The sequence below is a fragment of the Meleagris gallopavo genome, chromosome 10 (assembly GCF_905368555.1).
Source record: "Meleagris gallopavo chromosome 10, MGAL_WU_HG_1.1, whole genome shotgun sequence".
Lineage (NCBI taxonomy): Eukaryota > Metazoa > Chordata > Aves > Galliformes > Phasianidae > Meleagris > Meleagris gallopavo.
In genome coordinates, this window is record NC_139413.1 from 13400063 (window position 1) to 13420045 (window position 19983).

The 19983-nt window shown below is 34.6% G+C and overlaps 2 protein-coding genes across 12 annotated transcripts in view; one reads left to right on the forward strand and one right to left on the reverse strand.

The window, feature by feature from the left end:
- BCAR3 (BCAR3 adaptor protein, NSP family member) overlaps nucleotides 1-14457 on the forward strand; it is a 62101-nt gene extending 47644 nt beyond the window's left edge. For 4 of the 9 annotated variants that reach the window (XM_085231197.1, XM_085231192.1, XM_085231193.1 and 1 more), the window contains 2 exons: nucleotides 13-179; nucleotides 761-877. In XM_085231197.1, the coding sequence (XP_085087323.1) occupies nucleotides 13-179; nucleotides 761-817 (224 nt within the window). In that variant the 3' untranslated portion in view covers nucleotides 818-877. Of the gene's footprint in view, nucleotides 1-12; nucleotides 878-13403 lie in introns of those variants that run through there. The other 5 variants (XM_085231189.1, XM_085231194.1, XR_014885106.1 and 2 more) reach the window with 4 other exon arrangements.
- The window catches only part of FNBP1L (formin binding protein 1 like), a 52129-nt gene continuing 33500 nt past the window's right edge, over nucleotides 1355-19983 (reverse strand). Inside the window, exons 4-16 of one of the 3 annotated variants that reach the window (XM_085231200.1) lie at nucleotides 19422-19569; nucleotides 18960-19022; nucleotides 17755-17859; nucleotides 17011-17139; nucleotides 15122-15268; nucleotides 14307-14510; nucleotides 11827-11985; nucleotides 8799-8813; nucleotides 6755-6864; nucleotides 6340-6472; nucleotides 5771-5865; nucleotides 5137-5285; nucleotides 1355-4764 (exon numbers count right to left, since the gene is read on the reverse strand). In XM_085231200.1, the coding sequence (XP_085087326.1) occupies nucleotides 4586-4764; nucleotides 5137-5285; nucleotides 5771-5865; nucleotides 6340-6472; nucleotides 6755-6864; nucleotides 8799-8813; nucleotides 11827-11985; nucleotides 14307-14510; nucleotides 15122-15268; nucleotides 17011-17139; nucleotides 17755-17859; nucleotides 18960-19022; nucleotides 19422-19569 (1636 nt within the window). In that variant the 3' untranslated portion in view covers nucleotides 1355-4585. The remainder of the gene's footprint in view (nucleotides 4765-5136; nucleotides 5286-5770; nucleotides 5866-6339; nucleotides 6473-6754; nucleotides 6865-8798; nucleotides 8814-11826; nucleotides 11986-14306; nucleotides 14511-15121; nucleotides 15269-17010; nucleotides 17140-17754; nucleotides 17860-18959; nucleotides 19023-19421; nucleotides 19570-19983) is intronic. The other 2 variants (XM_085231199.1, XM_085231198.1) reach the window with 2 other exon arrangements.

The following is a 19983-nucleotide window of genomic DNA, read 5'->3' on the forward strand; positions in this document are numbered from 1 at the left end:
TTTACTTACTAGGTTTCCAGCCAGATGAAGAGATGAGTGAAATCTTCAAGACAGAATTTCAAATGAGATTGCTCTGGGGCAGCAAAGGAGCACAAGTTAATCAGAATGAAAGATATGAGAAGTTCAGCCAGATTTTAACTGCACTTTCCCGAAAACTGGAACCTCCTCCAGTGAAGCAGGTGGAACAATTAAGTATCTAAGACTATAAACACTATTAAGTGATATACTTGAAATAACCGTAGCTTGCTTTCAGTAATTTGATACTGCACGTACTTGTTGCGTTTCACAAGATGTTTAGAACTTCTAATTGCACAATGCACACTTGTTTTAAAACTACTGACTTCTACAACAAATTATTTATTTACTGTCTCATTACATTGTTAAATGATCCCTTTATGCAGGTAGGTCATCCCTGTAAAGTACTACTTTAGCTTTCTGCATTTCCTTAAGGTTACAATCTTTTGATAATGCCTAAGAATAGGGGCATCTGCATCATAATTATATTTAAATGAAGCAAATAGTGTAAATAAAGTGATAGATTAACTATGTGACAGTTGTATAATACTCCTTAACTGGGTATAAAACACTCTGTACAGAATTGTGAATTAAAGTATATCTTTATGCAAAATAATTTGCACACTATAGTTGAAGAAATTATCTGTGACTGCAACAGAAGGCTCAAATTTCACTTTACCTATGGAAGTGGAAAATTAGTTGTGTATGTGTTGGGACAATTGAAAGTTTTTTTTTTTCCAGACAGCATGTGAAGCACTTTAATTTTTGCTGGAGGCTGGGCAGCTATGCTGCCAGGAAATGAATGATGAAATGGCAAGAACAAACAACCTAGGTAATTAAAATACTTTCGTATATGAGTAAAGGTGGGTGTACGTATATATTAAAACTAACTTCACATTCTGAGGTGAATCACAATAAGCAATACTTACATTTTTTTTCTTGAAGAGTTACTTCAGATTTCATAGATAATCAGAGTGCATAATGTTAATGTTAAGAAGGCTTCATCAGCAAATATTATATTGCCATGTACAGACTTGATGTATAAGCATTCTCAGAAATTGTATAAATATTTAGGCAAAAACTGTAGTTACAGAGTTGCATTTGTTCACTGTGAGTAAGCCTGTTTCTGGAGTAAGATGTTACAGAGTTTGAAAGTACTAGAATAGGGTAAATAGGTAAATGAGCAAACCAACCAGTACCAGAATGGTGGCAATCCACTTCCCCTTTAGCTACAGTCACTGCAGAGGTACTACAACCATACCATGAGGTAACAGAGCTCCTGTTTAAGTTGTCACACTGCCAAGTCTCCCTATCAATGTTAAGAAAAAGGTTGAAGCTATTTTTTTAAACCATGAAAAGATTTTTTTATTCCATGAAAATATTCTCAACAGAGAACACTATCTTTAAACAAAGCATTTAACATTTAGGAAATCAACATGTGCACAAAAAGAAGGTTAAAAATTACTGGAAAAGGCAAGTCTTTTAGACACCTCACATTCAGAATTTTAGAATAAGTGATTTATAACTAGCTATGCAAGGACAGATGTATTTTTTCCTATGTTTAATAACCCTCCCACAAGTTGCACTATCCGTAGTGAAAGCAACCTGCCTTCAATGGAAGCAAATCCTGGTTTTAAAAGAACAGTAGTGTAAATAGAACATTTTGTCCTTTCTCAGGAAGTGTTATTACTGACCTGTATGGCTGTTAGCCAGGCAAACCACAGGCGCTTTAGCAGAAAATACACAGATCACATTTCTTCCTTTCCTCTAGTTTTAAAATGAAAAAAAGTACTATTAAAAAAAAAAAAACTATGTAAATAGTTTTGTCAGTATTGAGTATTGTCACATTATAATATAAATAACCCTGTATACAAGCTCAAAAAATCTAAACTTTAGCATTTAATAGCCCCCATAATATACTAGGTCAAGCTGTGTAATAATGGTATAAAATGAATAAACCTCTACACAAGTCACTCAAATTCAGTTTTACTGGTAGTACAGTTCCTAATAACACTGAAATTAAAAAGAATCCAGCACTTCTGCATCCAAATATTGCTTCAGACCCCACAAAAACAGGATGTTTTGATTATTGTTTCCCAAACAGCAGTTGGCTGGGTTGACAAGCTTTGTTTGATGCAAATATCCCCCCCCGCCCAAAATCTCTAATCTAATTATTATCACCCTAGTAGATCAGATATGATGTATTTATTAATAGAACCACAAATGGGAGGCAAGACAACATAAGCAACAGGGGCACTGCAGACAACTATATTTACACGTATAAACATATCCAAATTTCAATTGTTTACAAGTAAAAGTGCACATAGATCATTACAAGTATCACTCAAATTTCAACTGGTCCATACAATGAAGCATCACCTAGAAACAGACTAGCACTGCAGTAATTTAATTAAAATTGGAACTTCATAGTCAAAAAACTAAAAGAGTTTCCATAAAAATAGTTTTAAAAATATTAAAATCAAATTAAGAGATACACATCCCAATGTATAAAATTCATGATGCACCATGTATCCTGTAAAGTAGAGCTCTACAAAACACCTACCATGTCTACCTCAGCAGCTGCAGCACTGTGGAAAGAGCTGAGACACAAAGCCCTTTGTGAGATACTGTAAGTGGTAGTGTTGGCAACAACAGATTTAGGCACTATAGTTTAAGGCAGCAGTAGAATGGCAAGTGGTTGACTTCTGAAAACAGTCATTAGCTCGCAGTGGTGAATCTCTCTGGTGGTGTTCCAGGTTTTCAGTGCTGACAGTAGGTTACTGAAGTGCTGAAGATGGACCACAGATCTAGCAGTTTCTCTTGACTGCACTGTAGGTTAGAGCTGGGATGTATCTTTTCCCCGAATCAACATAACATAAATACATTACGGTCTCTTACCGGTTATGCTAAAAACTGGAATGTAATGATGGTTGTAGTGGAAAAGTTATAGCAGCATACATGGATACTGGATGAAACTCTAGTACTGAAGGTATTTAAAGAGAATGATTTGTTACAAAATAAGAGAAGCAATGATGTCAAACAAGCGTTATGCAGATATGCCTGACTGTCCTAGGCATGCAAGAGGAGGTTAAGGGCGAGCATGGAGGTGGTGCAGGCAGACTGGTAGCTAACATGGTTCTAAATGACTGCCATTTAAAATGAGTAGGAAAGAGTATAACCAAACCAACCAGAATGTAGCACGAGCTAAAATATAGTTTGGGCCTCTCTGACCACCTATGACAATGAAAATAATGCAATTTTAGGAAGAGATGCCTTTTTACTCTGATAATGGAATCCTATTTTCCTGCACAAATTTAAGAATTTGTAATACATCCTTAGTTACGTATGGAAATGCTAAGAATGTTAGTGACTAAATGTATGTCTGCATGCATACATGCAACTAGCTTTACCCCTTGTTCAATGGGCATCCCAGTCTAACACCTCCCTCCCACCCCCCGCCCCAAGCAGCTGCATGTAACCTCCTTCAAGATCTCGCCCATTTTCTCAGAAACCCGCTTCAGGAACCTGCAGTCCAAGAGGAAAAAGAAAAGAACAAAGTTACTGAAGGCCTTTAGAAGACAGGGAAGCGTGCTCAGTTCTAACAGGCCATTCTCAGTGGCTATACACTAGCCTTGTATTACTCTCATAAATTCACATTAGAAATACCAGCAATAGTTTCTAGATGAAATCAAGTAGTGCAATGCAGTTTCCAAGCCTCAGTGATTTAACAATGAGGGGAACAGAATTAGTTTTAAAAAAAACCTTGACTTCAAACTAAACATGATATAATTCAAAGACAACTTACAGGCACAGATTAAGAATCTAAAATCATTCCCTCTTCAGGAGCAAATGGAGGTTAAAGTTGAGTAAAATACCAAGAATTAATTAAATGTGGCTTTTGGTGGTGTTGGATTTTTTTTTTGGTTCAAGGTGTCTATAGTTAAAACAATGCAGTTGTGTCCCATACACAACGTTCTACATGAGAACTACAGCAAGGGAAGGAGAGGCAGGTCAGTGGACCTTCTGTCCTTTTTAATCACACTGTTTCTTCCTGAGTAATTTTGTTGAGCTTTTTGATTCAGAAAAGATCTTCCTGTTTAAAAAATGAAAGATGCCAAGTATTTGCTAAGGAAGGAAATTAATAATTTTCAGTTAACTGAATTCAGTTAGAAGAGGATAAAACACTTGTTTTAAGCATATAGTTTTAAGTCAGGGAAGTGAACAGTATATCTTAGAGGTCGTCAAAACTTAAGTAATTTTTCAGTTCTCTGTAAAGACAAAGTATTATACAGAACAAGCAGGAATCGGGGTCTTTCTCCATTTTATAGCTGAATTGGATTTAGTGCTTTGTAGTGCAGGAACATTTTATCAGTGAAACAAAGCAGAAAGCATTAGCCAGAATTATGGACCAATTTAATGCTGTTATCTCTACAAAAGCTACAGCAAACTCACATTGCAAACAATAGACCATTCCTGACCTCTGTTATTCTCATGCTTTCCATGAACCTGCCTTACTATTTTTCCACTATTTTCCCTGGAAAACGTACATTTGAAAGTTGCCAATGTACTGTTAGATATAGGTTACTGCACCTTTGCTGTTTTTCTCTAGCGTTACATCTATATAAGATGTTGGTACATAGCCTTCCTCTCCATTTTGTCTTCGAGCTCTTGTCCACCCATCTCCTTTGTCCTCCTCAATAATGTACAAAATTTCCCCTTCTTTCATTGCCAGAGTGCCTTCATTATGACCTGGGAAAACAGAAGGCAAAGACGACAGAATTTCAAGTTTTTTTCTCAGAATGTAGCTTCCAGATTACATGTAAACAGAAAGTATTAAAAATCTGTGAAGCAAACATATGGTCAAACAGGCTGAGACAGACAAAAACCCAGTCCAATCTCTGTAGTTGAATATTTGCCAAAGCAAATTTGTGCTAACTTTTCTGAAGAAACAGTAGAGAAGTAGTGCTTATGAATTAAACTTATTTCCACTGCTCTTATGAGCAACTAGTTGCTCATAAAAATTTACATTATTTTACCTGAATTCTCTGCAGCAAAACATCCATACCCTACAGTCAAATTATTTTTCAGTCAAGCAACCATAGTATATGTTGTTAACCTTACCATCAAAAGGATATATTGCCTTGCAATGCCCTATAGCTGGTAATGGATCATCATCTTCAAACTCATCATCAAACTCATTTGGATGCGCATGCTGCTGTGGTGGGCCTCGGACTTCCTGATTTGCATCATCTGTGTAACTCCCTTCAGGGCTATAATGCAAGGATCATAGCATGAGGATTCTTCAGAGTGCTCAGCTCTGGAACTCTGAACATATATACATCATAGGAAAGTACAAGACCGTGGATATTTCTTTGGGAAGGCATGTTAACAGTTCTGGAAGCGATCTTCTGAAAGTGTTTTGATCTAACAACAAAGGCTTGGAGCAAATTCTCTTACAAAACCAAAGAAATCTATCATACCCGTCTTTGCAAAACATGGAAAACAGGTCAGTGTAATGTAATGGAAGAAGACGGCATTAAAAAGGTACTATGAGCAGGTGTTACAATTCAACTCTCAATTTTCTACATTACCATAATGATCTAAGTGACCCCTAGAATCTAGAACTAGTAAGATTATCCTTTGGAAGGACATAAACTTTCAGAGGATAAGGAGCAACCTATTACCTTCTATTAACTATCAGAGAGATATACTGATTCTAGCATAGATATAAAAGCAGTAGAGATAGAATAGTGACCTCTCTCTGCCCTGTGTTACAAGGTGGTTGATATCACTGCTGTGTCGCCTGTCAGTTCTGGCCGCTACTTTTCCTTCAACTTCAGAGAGCCAGGCCTTGAAGAAAAGAAGACAAATATTGGTATCAAGACGAAAGCTGATTCTAAACTAGCAACTACAATTTTAAAAATGCACTCAAGTACATATTGTTTAGTTGTTGGTGTACAGCCAGAGTGACTGTGTTCACCTATGAAGTCTTGAAATTAATTTATATGAAGCATGAACATAACCCCCTCTGCTTAGCCTATACTCTGTACTAGTGTTAAGTAATAGAGAAAAAAAAAATCTGTAACCACCTACAACTTGCAGATTCAATTCATTCATAAATTCTTCTCAACATCTTGCATCTACAATGAAGTACACTGTCATTCCAGCTAGACTAACATTTCTGAAAATAGAGCACCCCACAGAAAATTGTATTGGGAGAATTTGGTTTAATCAAGTAGTTTCATAGCTGATATGTAACCCATAAGGCAAAGTACAATATTACCATTCATGTACATTTTCTAAGAAATTATTTTAGATTCTAACCTCATTCTTGTGTATTTCCATCCGCAGACGGTCCATGTTGCTCATTGTCTCAGCTAATTTTGGCTGTAAACTGCTTGGATCACCCATCTGGGGATTTTTTTCATAAACATCTCTCATCTTGATGAGGGCATCTCTAACAACATAGAAAATCCCACAATAATTATAAAAATTATATATACCTCTACTGGTTCCTTAAAGCAAAAATAATGTTTACGTTTGAAATCTTAGCCCATGATTAGAGTTCACAGGTACTAAACAAAGATACTATACTGAAGCAGGAGAATGCAATGGTAGCAGAATCTACATATGGCAAATCTTTGATAAAAAATGCTTTTAATAGCTTAGAATAACTTATTCTCTCCTAATTTTTGAAGTTTTTGGCTAAAGCATAGGACTTAAACTATGATGCACTCACTTTTGGTCAGTTTCCTTCTGTAATTCTCTGTTGAGTTCATCAATTCTCTGCTGAAGTTTCTTGCGTCTCTGTTCTGGAGGAAGGTGGCTGAAGTCTTCCAGTGCAGGGCCCTGAAAAAATAAATACTATTATGCAAGTAACACACACATCTAGACAGCTGAACTGACATACCCACACATGAACGGTGTTCACTGGAAGCAAGATGGACCCTCTTAGAACTCTACTTGACACACAGCTCTTTAAAAGACCACAACAGAATGCGTGTTTTTGGTGCTATCCTGTAGTCACTCATTCAAGGTTCTTTCTACCTTCTGTAACAGCTGGCTCGGTGTTGCAATTAATAATTTGTAGATTAAGCACTAATTAGTCTAAGAAGCTGAGCCATGAAACTCCCTATTTTAGCCACTGCCCCAATGCAGATGTAGCAAAACCAACATTACTTACTGAACATTTATTTCAGTCAGAAGAAAAATCTAACATGTATATAGCACATATATAATTGAATCTTTCCACGGACTGTGCTTTCAATGGCTACTTGGATGCTGTCAAAAAAAGAACACTGTCGTTTGGACCTTTGTTCCAAAATACTAATAATATAGTTCTCTTTCAGAAGTTCATCAATCTTGCTAGAAAACATATTAAAAGAATCTCAATTAGACTTACAAAGTTCTGACAGTAAAACCAGTTCACAGAGCATAGAATTTATACAATCAAACAAAACTTGCTTATATATTCCAAGTAACCTTCTTAATTATAAAAAAGAATATTTCAAGGGAGGGAAAAAAAAACCTGCTAATTCTCATTTTTTTATTTTTATTTTTTTAAACTTAAGGTCAAATATTATTATGAGCCCAAATTTGCAAAGGTTTGATTGCAATCTTGTGCTAAGATTATAAATAGTATGGTGGAATTGGCAAGTAATAATAAAGTATGGGAGGAGATTTTTACCAATCATATGAATTTGATGTGCCAACTCCATGAGTGACAGACACCTAAACTGCTTATTAAGAAGGAAATATAGTACACATACTGATAACAAAGCTACATTACTTTCTTACAAGTATTTTTAGGTCAAGAAAACCTGCTTGCCGTTACAGAGACCCTCCACAGATGTAAAATGACCTGGACAGCATTTCTTTTGACAAGAAGCAGCCTGATAAACAATACTGTCAAGATTTTGAGACAAACAGCCTTAGGTCCAGATGCAATTCTGAGTTTCTAGATTCCCCCATCTTAATGATCTTCTTGTCCCTCAACTTCTTGGCTCTTCTCCACTTCTAAAAATCCTAATCTCTCTACTTTTTAAGATGGAAAAACAGACCCAATTTAAAAAAAAAAAAAAAAAAAAGAGAGAAATCAAAGCACGGTGTTTCAAAAATAAAGCAAAAGTGTTTCTTAGAAAACAAAAAGGCTTTCAGGTGTTTCTAAACACTACAGAAAAACAGAGAATCACGTCCTTTGTATCACTGTTCTTTACAGGTCAATTAATTAAAACCAGTGAGTAATATTCAGAGGAACACAGTAATTCATGTGAATTTTTTTTTACTGTTTTACTCTGCAAAGTTACAATATTGATGAAGGGGCATTTTTTCTTTAATATAACAGCTTTCTAGTACTCCTAAACATAAAGGATCATCTCCTCTGTAAATGTCAGGTTAAATTCAAATGCATGAATTTTGCAATATTCACTATTCCTCTTTTAAACAAGTCTTGTAATCTTTTTGTATACTCTTATTTTATGCTGCTTTAAAAATTATTTCTGATACGGAGAAAGCACTAAGTATTTCCATCATCACCAAATGGTGAATATTGGTCAACCTTAAAATCCCAAAACCACAGAATAAATTGCAGACAGATCACAAGTCTCATTATCTCACATTAAGCATGTGGATGATTAAGAACATGGTTGTGTATGAGAGTGGAAAGTCTGAAGATGTATTCCAGTGCCTGACTTAAAGCAGTTATGATATGGAAACACTTTCTGAAGATTACTTTCATGCTATCTTAGCAGAAGTACAGCAGACAGATCAGCACACGGGCTTACCGTCTTCACCGACCACTGCACAGTTCATTTGAAAACAGAAAGAAACGGGAAATTACTCACACGTAACGACCAGTTACAAAAATGATTAATGCCTAAAAATGTATCTTTAAAGTATTAAACATTAATATTTTAAATTGTAAAAATACATTTTACTACGAGCACAAGAACAGCAAAAGACAATCAGGAATGCACTTCTGTGTTAAGCATTACCGATTTAAAAAAATCAGTAGATGAGAATAGGTAGTTTAACTAACAAAACTATAAAACACAGCTTCTTAGACTAGTTTTAGATTTGAATGTTCAAATAATACACTTAACAAGCTTTTATTGTGGGAGAAGAAACACGCACACAGCCAACACTGCACAAAATAGCAGAATTTGATGATGATGAAGGACTGATCAGCCGTATACAAATAGCTTTTTATAGCAATCCACTACTATCACCTTTACAAAGGTAATTTTCACCTTATTGTCACAGAAGGATACAATAAACAAAGACGTTTTTCAAATTAATGATTTTACTTTTTGTAAACAAATGTTTGGGTCAGCATTGCTACCCTAAAATGTTTTAGTTATTCAATCTGGAAGAAGTAAATAAACAAAAGCACAGCTTTACTTTAACATTCACTATGCTTTCCAAGACCTTTTATAAGCCTTTCCAGAGAATGGCTAAGAAACTTAGGAGATGGACAGATATCTGCATTTATATGACCTTTAGCAATTGGTATGACTCCTGATGATTAGAATTTCTAGCAATAAAGAAAATGAATATCCTTCGCAAATGATACCATGGTAGAAACCTCAACAAAGTCCAAAGATGTAAAATGGCTACAGAATAAACTACTTTTTCTCTCTACAAAGAGCCTTCTAAGAAAATGCAAAATAAGGTTTTTGTATCAATGTTCACAACCATCTATGTATCAAGTAGCAATGAGGAAAGACCTCATAAGTAAATGGAAGTGATGATTTTGAAAATAATAAGCTGCATGGAGTAATAGTATTAATGAAAGGGAGGCATGGCTACGCTTAAGACTTTTTTCCATAGCCTGTTAATTTTGTATAGAGAGAGAACTTCAGCTACTGTACGCTACATTCTCTGTACAGCAGATGGCAGGAAAAATCTTAATGCATGAAGCATAGAATGAGAGCAGCTTGGTTTTGTGATCTCTAGTGTTTCAAATGACATCTGGGGCATAAAAACCAGCATGTCTGGCATGTTTATTATCTGATCTTTGCTCATGGATAAATCTCAAAGCAAATTAAAATATTATTTGAAAGTTCTGCCTGTCAATTCTACTTGGACATAGTTTTCCAGGGATAAAACCATGGAAAAGATAGCACTTTGTATTAGGAACTACTAAGAATTGAACAAACAGTATTTCAAAGATAAAATTACAGTACACATTTAAAGACATTTGATATGTGAGGTCTTTAAATGTTTGCAAGGTATTCCAAACCACATAAAACAAAATATTCATCTGGAAGACTTAGAAATTTCAAAACATTTGATATTGCCAGATAACTGAGATAATCCACATTTGGATGATACTATCAATCCTTATTAATTTGACAGAATACTGTTCTGTATTAGGTAAGTTGATTCTATTTTACAACACGATCAATAAATCGTTAAGAATACAAAATTAAAATACTGTTTTGTTTTCCATGGGCATTTTTTAGTTGTTAGGAAATTATCTTTTGCTTTAGTAACAAATTCTAGATCTATTAAGATTATAAGGTGTCAATTTGTGAGGAGTTGATATGTCAATGATAAAACAAAAAGGTGGGGGTTAATCAAGATCTCTGCTACTTCAGCAACTTTAATCCAGTTCTTCACTGAGTAGGTAAGGAAGGAATATTATCTTCACAACCAAAATAGATTATAATACCGTTCAGAAAATAAAAGAAAAAGCTTCCCTTCATCAATACATACAAAATATCTGGGGGTCTGATATAAGATGCCACAACATGATTTAAAGAAAGTACATTAAAGCATAACTCATTTCTGAATGATAGCAAGGGAGTCTCTAAATCATTAACTTTACTGCACTGCTACATTGTACTTTGATCTCCACGTTACAGTAACCAGCCATTCTTGATGCATATGAGATAGCAAGCTGATTTTTGTTTTCAAATACAAGAAAATCATTAAATATAATTAAGTATAATCAGATACATACATCTCATTATAAAATCATTAAGCATCTTAAAACACACAAACTGGGCAGCCTGTATTTCACTGAAATAACAGGAAAGTGGCAATATACACTTATCACTCGTACTGTAAATGTTGCTAAGAAATGTTGCTAACAATTCTCTTCTGTTGTCTTCCAAGCAAATTCTATTTGCAGAATATGCCACTAATCAATGATAAATGAATTGATAAATCTCAAAGTAGCATTTGGTAGTAATTTTTCAATACCTTTACCCAAAAGTACCTTGGACAAAAACAATTTGTTAATCATAAAATTAAGAGGGTAATTTTTCAGAAAATCAGGATTGTAGAATCTGCCAGCACTGCATGCTGGAACATTTGATGTATAAAAAAGTAAATGAAACTTAGTTCTGTCTCGACATCAACTACTATTATTTCAATTAGAAGTCAGCAAATAAAGTGATAATCTGTAAGCTTTTTTTATGGTTACTATTTATACCTTGTGATATAGTACTGCTAAAATATGGTATATGATGGTAGGAAAACATTTGTGAATGTGAACAACAATGAATAAAAGTTATCAAATACATGCTGAGCACCCTCTTTATAACACCTTCATTACAGACACAAGCATTTGGAATGTTATAACAAGTATTTATACTATTTTAATTTTAATCTGGTGGTAAGATCTGTATAATCTGAAAAAAAACCCACAAAACAACAACCACCAAAGTATCCTAAAAGTGACCTTATAGCTGAGTATTACTTAAAAAAGAGTAAGCCTTATAATGAGGGTGAAGAGCATTAGAAAAGCCACATCACAAACACACTGTTCATAGCCCATCATGCATTTCAACTTTTTATCCAACTTACCCCTCTTTTGAGGCTTCTGAAAGAAGGAATTCTGGGCTTCCCTGTTTTTATGTCACTCATGCAATAATGCACTGGTTCAATGGAGAATATGGGATACTGGGACCCATTAGGAGTACTGGATGTGTATAAACTAGTAGGGGTTAGGGGTGGGGACTGTGGCTAATGTGGAAATAAAGAAAGCAACAAATAAGCCAAATGTTCAAAGTGATTTTAAAATGAAAATTCTGTCTTATAAAAGCAAAATTTCTATCTATCACAAACAACTTTAACGTTTCACAGACACGTTTATGCTATCACTGTATGGCTTTTAAGAGGCTGCTGTCACAAATTAATCTTCAGAGACAGAGGAATATTTAAGAAAGTTCTAGACTAAACTTTCATAAGATCTCAAAAAGATTCCAAACTTGTTTCTCTGTTCTTTTAGAACAGGAAATTTTGCTTTTTCCAACTTTAGTTATATTCATTCTGGAAACCTGTGCAACTGTGCTCACATTTTCTTCCTACATTTTGATGCACCTTCTCCAGTAAGTTAGAAGTAATATGTACATAATGTGTACATACATGGAGAATGACCAAGAAAGAGGTCTACTGAGACCTCCTGTAATCAAACTGGACTTGCAAAATGGCTGCACATCATTCCTAATCAACATCATCACTACAACTTCCCCTGCTTTCTTCCTCCACTTTTAAAAAATTGCTTCTCTGATGGTCTCTCTCTCCTGCTCTTCCTGCTTTTGCCTATTTCAGTTTTTCCATTTTCTCTGCTACACAATTCATTCCCTTTCCAAAAGGCTTTTCTGTCTGACAACATCAAAAAATAGGTAAACATACGTAAGGAAGTCAAGACCAGCCACAGTTCAAGTTAAATGAAGGCCGAAATGCCACCACAAATATCTTAAATACAGTAAATTAGTATTTTTGCTTTGGTTTTCTATTAGCTAATGTTTTGAAATACTTTAATTATGTTATGTACTTGTATTCTTATAGGAAATATTACAAATAACATACGGTTTATATAAAATATATACAATTCCAAAGATATTATATAGATGTATATTTTCCTTCCAGCTGCTTTTTTTTTTTTTTTTTAATTTATTTTCATAAATCCCTCCCTCCCACCCCACCCCCCCCAAAAACAAAAAATGAACATAATCTTCCATTTATTCCAGGTACTTAAGGAAGAATATGTAGAATTTATACATATTTGTGTGTCTGTGATTCCATAGGAAATAGCATGTAGCGTTCGTGGTCACCTCTATGAAGTGCGCAAACGGTGAAGAAGAAAAGAGTAGGGGAAGAGTCCTGACAGCTTTCTTCAGCTGTCATCATGCTATGGAATATCTTGTATCTACAGTAAACATCCAGACCAGAAGCACATTTAGATCGTCACTGCTTTACTGTCTGTGGAAGAGGACGTGTGTGTGTGTGTGAGCACACGTGCAGGGCTTATTACCAAACTGGCAGTCATGACTGCAGCCAAATGCAACAAAGATGGTAATATGTTGAAATGATAAACTACTATCAGTCATTAATTATACTGCATGAAAGGTAAATAATCAGTTTTCATTTTAACACAGCTGCAGTTACACAAAACATATTGAGGAGGAGAAAAGGAATCAGCTGAACCTTTTCTGCAAAGATCTGCTTACTTGGAATACTATCAACTGGAAAATAAATCCCAGCCCTCATGAGCTGTAAGAACAGCTTTCTACAATGTGGCAGAAACCAATCTGGAACAATAAAACAATCTCACCAAACTCTGAGGGAATCATTTAAAAGACTCACTTATATGTTCTAATACTAGCTAAAATCCTAGCATAAAATTTAAATTTGTACCTGCTTTCAATTTTTTCTCGAGCATAGGCATATTTTTACCTTTTTCACAGTTACATCTCCTCTGGGATATTTACCTGTATGGAGCTTCAACAGTATGCTGTATCAGTGAATTATTATAAGTTATAATATTTTCAAAACTAGCATGTTAAATTAAAAAAAAATAACATCAATGTACTATTCCTATTGATAAACATATATAAAATGTGACATTCTAAAGGAGGTTGCTTTTAGTAGTATTGAAGAGAGATCTGAAGCCTGCCTGATTCCAAAGCATAAAACACACCCTCTCGATTTGTTTTGCTTATTTTTACGTTCAAATCAACACTTTTTCTATGCAATTACAGAAAGTCTTTACAAGAACTCAGAATAATTAGGGAAGTTGGAAGCTACTTTTATTTAATATATTCCAACCTATGCAGAACATCAGATAACGGATAAAAAACATCACAGGACACAGATCACTAGAAGAATCGCAAAACTTCCTTCCACAAAAACCTGACAACATCCAACCTTACTCAAACTGTACGTCATCAAAAAACAGTGGAGTACAAGGAGAATGTATTTTTAAAATAAATAATTGCTATTTCTATGTACTCTGAATCTTCACATTTTAATTTTCCAAGTAGTAATTTTAGAATTGTTACCTTTGGCTTTTTTCCAAATAGCCACAGCTTTCCTTTCGCCTTGCCCACTGTAGTTTTTGAATCAATTCTCATTCCTTCCTGCTTTGGTGTACTGATGGTTCCATCAGAGATAGTTCTGTAAATATTCTGACTGTAGTCTTCAAATGGAAAATCTCCAGGAGGTTCAAAACCAGATTTGAAGCAGTCTATCACTAGCTGGGAGTCCTAAACAGGACATGAGTGAGTTTAAAAAGAAAATCAAGCAGTTATCAAGAGAGAAGAAGAGAGAAAGCCGAAATTTTCCCTTTAAGTGAAAAGATGCACAGGTGGAAAACAGAGAGGACACAAAATGCATTCTCTGAACTGAAGATAAAGTATGCTCTATTTCTCAGCAGTGTTACCAATGGCAAAAAATCAAAACATACATACACTGCTATTCAGAAGCCAGCAAACAGTCCCCACAGGTTCTCATGAATATAAGGTAGGCCAATGGTTTACACCCAAATTAGACTCCATCTTTTTATACTTTATCCAATTTAATGCTGTGTGCCAGAGAAGACACCAACCATGTTGGTATTCTGGGATGTTTCAGGGTATGCAAAACAATGCATCCAAAATCATATATGATGTTAAACATCTTCAGATCAAAGTAAAACAATAAAACATGAAGAGAACAAATATCAGCAATATTGGAATAATTTAGACTAATGCTTTTATGGCAAATAATTGAAAACATAAAAATGTACAGGATTAAGAAATTTTTCTCTTCTCTCCCACTCTCCACACATCAGTTCACTTTCTAATATGCATTTCCTAAGTAGCTCAATTCTACTTACTCTATGTTCATCAACTGATTTTGCTGCAAGGATCATCCCCTCTAAGCATTTAGAGATGATTGGAATAACTTTGCGCTCAGAGTCAGCAAAGCCTTTGTAACATTCACTAAGTTTGATAGTCCTTCTTTCATCCATTTCTTGAAGTTGCTGCAAGCACAAAGAAAGATAAATACTTATGGACATTTTTTCCTGATCCTGATGTATGCAGTTACTGTGGTCACCACAATGTAGTATGGAATTTCTGTGCCTTCCCAGTATTACTATTTACCTAACAAAACAGAACCTAATTAAATTTTAAAAAAAGGAAGTCCTGTCAGACTGTCATAGATTTGAGATGCCCGTAACAGAAATTAAAGAGTTTATATTTTTTAATTTATAAAACGGTGTCTGGAGGACTGAACTTTGTATTCCTTATTTTTAAAGTCTGTATAAAGTGCCTACAGCCTCCTACTTAGTTTAAAAAATTTCAGGCAAAAATGGGAACTGTAGTGATGAAATTCTATTGATTTCTACATCTCCTCACTCTCTCCTTCCAAACAACCTCTCTGGTAATAGTACAGCCACCTGAAATCTCATCTTCTTTAACTCTGCATTTATTTTTATTCTCTCCAATAAATACCTATGGTTAACAAAAAATATCTAAGGTTCAGCATTTTACGATCAAAATTAAAAGGTATCCATTTAAATTTTCTCTTTCAAATACAAACCATTTCCTTCACGAATGTGCAAGAAAATGAAGAAAAAAAGATTACCATTATAGAAAATCTGTAAATAAAGTCTACTGGAACACAACAGAAAAGAACAAATTAAAGAGAGATACTAGTAAAATAATAGCTTAGAACCTTTCATGTAAATTAACGTGACAAGAGAAAGAAACAATAGGCAATAAATACATAAACAGGTTATCAAAATGGGTTAAAAAGATGGATCTTTCCTGTATCTATTCTAACAAAGGCAGATATCTCTAGCGTCTAATTTCATCAGTGAAACAAAGCAACAACCTTAGGCCTGCTAAACACATCTCTCCAGGCACTCCCATATGAAGTTACTAAACACTTGCAAGGAAATAATTTAGAAAACACAGTCCCAGGAGAAAGTAGGACCAGGCCTTTTTGCTTTTACTGGAGACTTCTAGAAAACATAAGCCATTTCAACACTAGAAAAATTGGACCGAGCTACAAAAACAAAACAGTTTCTCCAGGGACTTCATTGCAATTATTCCAACAGTGTTAATGCCAGATCTGCTTAAGTACTGCTTACCAGTTAAAATATTGTAAGATTCCTTAATTAGCCAAGAAAATATCAAACATTTTTAAATTGATACACCTTCAAATGAAGTCAACATTTTTACTTCCATTTCCACACTCCACGCATTTGTGATATTTTAGGGAGTTCTGTGCATTGCTTGCAATATTGCTGAAGCAATGACCACCTGATGTGCAGGAAAGCACTTCTGCCTCCAGATCTACCCAGTATAAACCTGCTACATGAGACACATTAAACCACACTGTCACCATTAGCTATGTGCTGTCCTATGTCTCTACAAGTCAATGCATGAAAAAAATAGAGAACTAGTGATCAAACTTTGCTAGAATGATTGTTTTAGAATTTGCTTTCATACAGATGTCCAAAATTTTTATTTTATTGCTCTGTTTCATTAATACTTCGAGTCTTATGTAAAACCTTCATAGAAAATAAAGTATTTCCAGTGCAAGTGTAAGCATAATTACTGAAAACAAACTCTTTTAAAATAAAAAAGTTGATTGTATGAGATTGTTAATTTCTTGATAAAATTATCTACTATTGCACAATGAAAGAAATTTGACATTTTAAATTCTACTTTCTCCTTTAAAGAACACCAGTCATGCTTTCTTCATTAATTATTTTACCTTGTAAATCTGAGGAATGACAATGTAGTAGTGTTTGTGCTGTTCACCATTAAAATTCTGTAGTTGTGCAGCATATTCATTTTTGTTTTCATCAGCCATGTGTGTACGCAGGTTTAACTGTTGCTTAGCCTAGTAAGAAAGTGTTATTGGTTCAAACATGTCTTGAGCTTTTCAGTGGTACACAGCAGTATTATAATTTATTTTGCCACTAAACACTAATCAAAATCATCATCAAAACTTACAGTACAAGGAATGTGAGCCTTAATTTATACAGACAGCCAAGAGACCTAATTTGTTACACAGAGAGAGAGTAGTGGTTATTTAAGCTCCCTCAGCCACACTGCTTAAATACATATGCAAAAAACATAAAAGAGACTGAACTAGACTACATACATACTATAAAATACCAAAGACCAGTGAGTTTGCCAACTGAAGGAAGAAAACTGACTCAGCATCATCTCAAGGATGATGAAGCAGACTCCATGTACATTTTACCCTTTCATTTTGCACGCAATAAGCAAGCATGTCTTATACATAATTTTGAAGGATGTTGTTCCATATAAACAATAAATAAATATATATATAAATATTATATTATATATTATATTATATTATATATTATAAATATATATAAATATATATATATAAATAATTTATTTTAATTTATTTTTATTATTTATTTTTAAAAATATAATTTGTTTATAATAAAGGGAGAGTAGAAGACAAACGTGGCACTGCTCTTACCTTTTCAACATCAGCCTTTGTCGCATTAGTGTCATTGTCCAGTCTTTCGTAGCTTTGCTGCGCCTTCTCTGCCTCTCTGCATTCTCTCTCAAATTTCTTTTTACTCTACAAAAGCCACAAACTTACTGCTTCAGCTACTATCCCGTTTTAATTTTTAAAGCAACTCTGAACTTTAAATATCAAAGCTTCCCTTTAAGACCTTCAATTCCCTAAATAGCTTTATTTAAGTAAATGCACTGTTAACATTATTTAGTATATCTGACATTCAATAATTCTGTCTGCTTTCAAGATAACTTGTAGGAAAAACCGTTGCAGCCTGGGAAGTTAGTAACTCTGGAGAGGAACAGGTAACAAACAGACTGTGAGTACTACTCTTCTGCTTTAGAGAAGAGTCAGGCAACGGAGGTTAATGTGTCCCTTTCAAAGGACTCACTCTGCACTCAAAAATACAGCAGACAGAAGACAACTGATTGTTTCTGGTGAACACTGGGGATTATCTGTCTGAAAGGTAACACCATCTTGAACTACCACATCTGCTTCTACTCTGATCATCTGACCATCAATTAGAACTCTTTGACTTGACTCTGAACCAAGACATCAATCATCTGAGTTCACAACAACGAAATAGAAATTCACTTTTCCAGTTTTACTTCACAACAATCTAGATCAAAGATAATAAATTTCAAAGACACAGAAAGAGCAAAGTATTGGAATACATTGTGAACACACCGTTTTGCATTTTTTAATCCTTAAAAGCAATGTCTATAATTTATTCTTGAGAAATAAACTTTCTGCATTTCTCTGTAAAAGTATAATCCTGCCTCCTGAGAGGGTAACAGCAGCAGACTACAAACTCAAGTCAAATACTTAAGATTTCACCTTCATAGAAATAAATCATCCCTACTAATTACTCTCTAACTGAATGAGAAGCCACTCAAGCCTGTACCCACGGTTTAACCAGATTCCTTTACTCTGAATAAACACCAAGGCTTTCTGTATGCACACTGGCTGTTTACAAGAGATTTTTTATTTTCTTTTCAGCAGTGAATTACAAACACATTGGAATGTATTTTCAGTGTTGCTAAATCTGATTTGGCGATTCAATAATATAGCTAAACATTAAATTCTAAGCAAGGAAGATTTTAACAGTTCCATTTACAGATAGGCTTTTTTCCTAATTAATAATCAACAAAACACAAACTCACATTATCCATCTGTTTCCAGCACATGTCCAGATATTGTTGAGCCTTTCGTCCTTCCTGAAGATGCTAAAATTGCCACAAATAAGTTTGATTTACATATATTCAGTACTATCACCATTACCTAGTTTGTGCTCTGTTGACACACTATGATACACGCTTCTAGCACATTACCAGTACCCTACCCTTCTGAAGACATTACTTCATGCAAGAATAGTGCCACATTAAAAAAATTAGATTGGCAAAAAAGCTACCAGTAAGCAGTCTCCCAAAATCTTCATCCTCAGGTTTTAGTAACTGTTAACAGTACATAACAATACCACAACAGCTTTAAACACATACTCTATAAATGCATTACAAAACCTACTTACTGCCAAGTTCATGAAATGGGGTAAAGAAATGCATCAGTTCATTCAGAGGCACATCTGATTTCATATCCCATTATAAAAATCAAGATATAGAAATTACCATTTTTCTCTCAGTTTTTAGATCATGTGAGTATCTCATTAATTCTCCATAGACTCTGTGTCCCATTTCTTCTGCAACTACTTCGCGCTGTCCTGCATAGTCATTCAGCTCGTTAAGGATGTTAAAAAAGGCAATACATGAAGTAAACCTGGCAGAGAGAACACACACACAAACAGACAAATGCAAGAAGTGAGACAGTTTTGTGTTTGCTTCTTTTTTTAAATAGATTTCCTTTAACATCGTTTGTGCTCCTAATTAAAAAGATATCAGATATATTTTACAATAAACCTTGTTTTAATGCTGATTGAATTACAACAAATGAAAGTAGGGAAAGCCTACATTGAGCCTAGCACGTACTACTTGTTGCAACGTCTCTTCAAATACATTTTATAATATAGATTTTTGTGGATGGAAAAGAAAGAAGAAGAATACTACCTGGAAAGCCCTGTAGTATAGTGGTATCTCCTAAGCTGCCAACTGAGAGGCCTGAGCTTGGGAACGGATACATACGTCCCTAGGCTTGGAGGCTGAACTTGTTGCAGAGATGACGTACTTGGTAGTC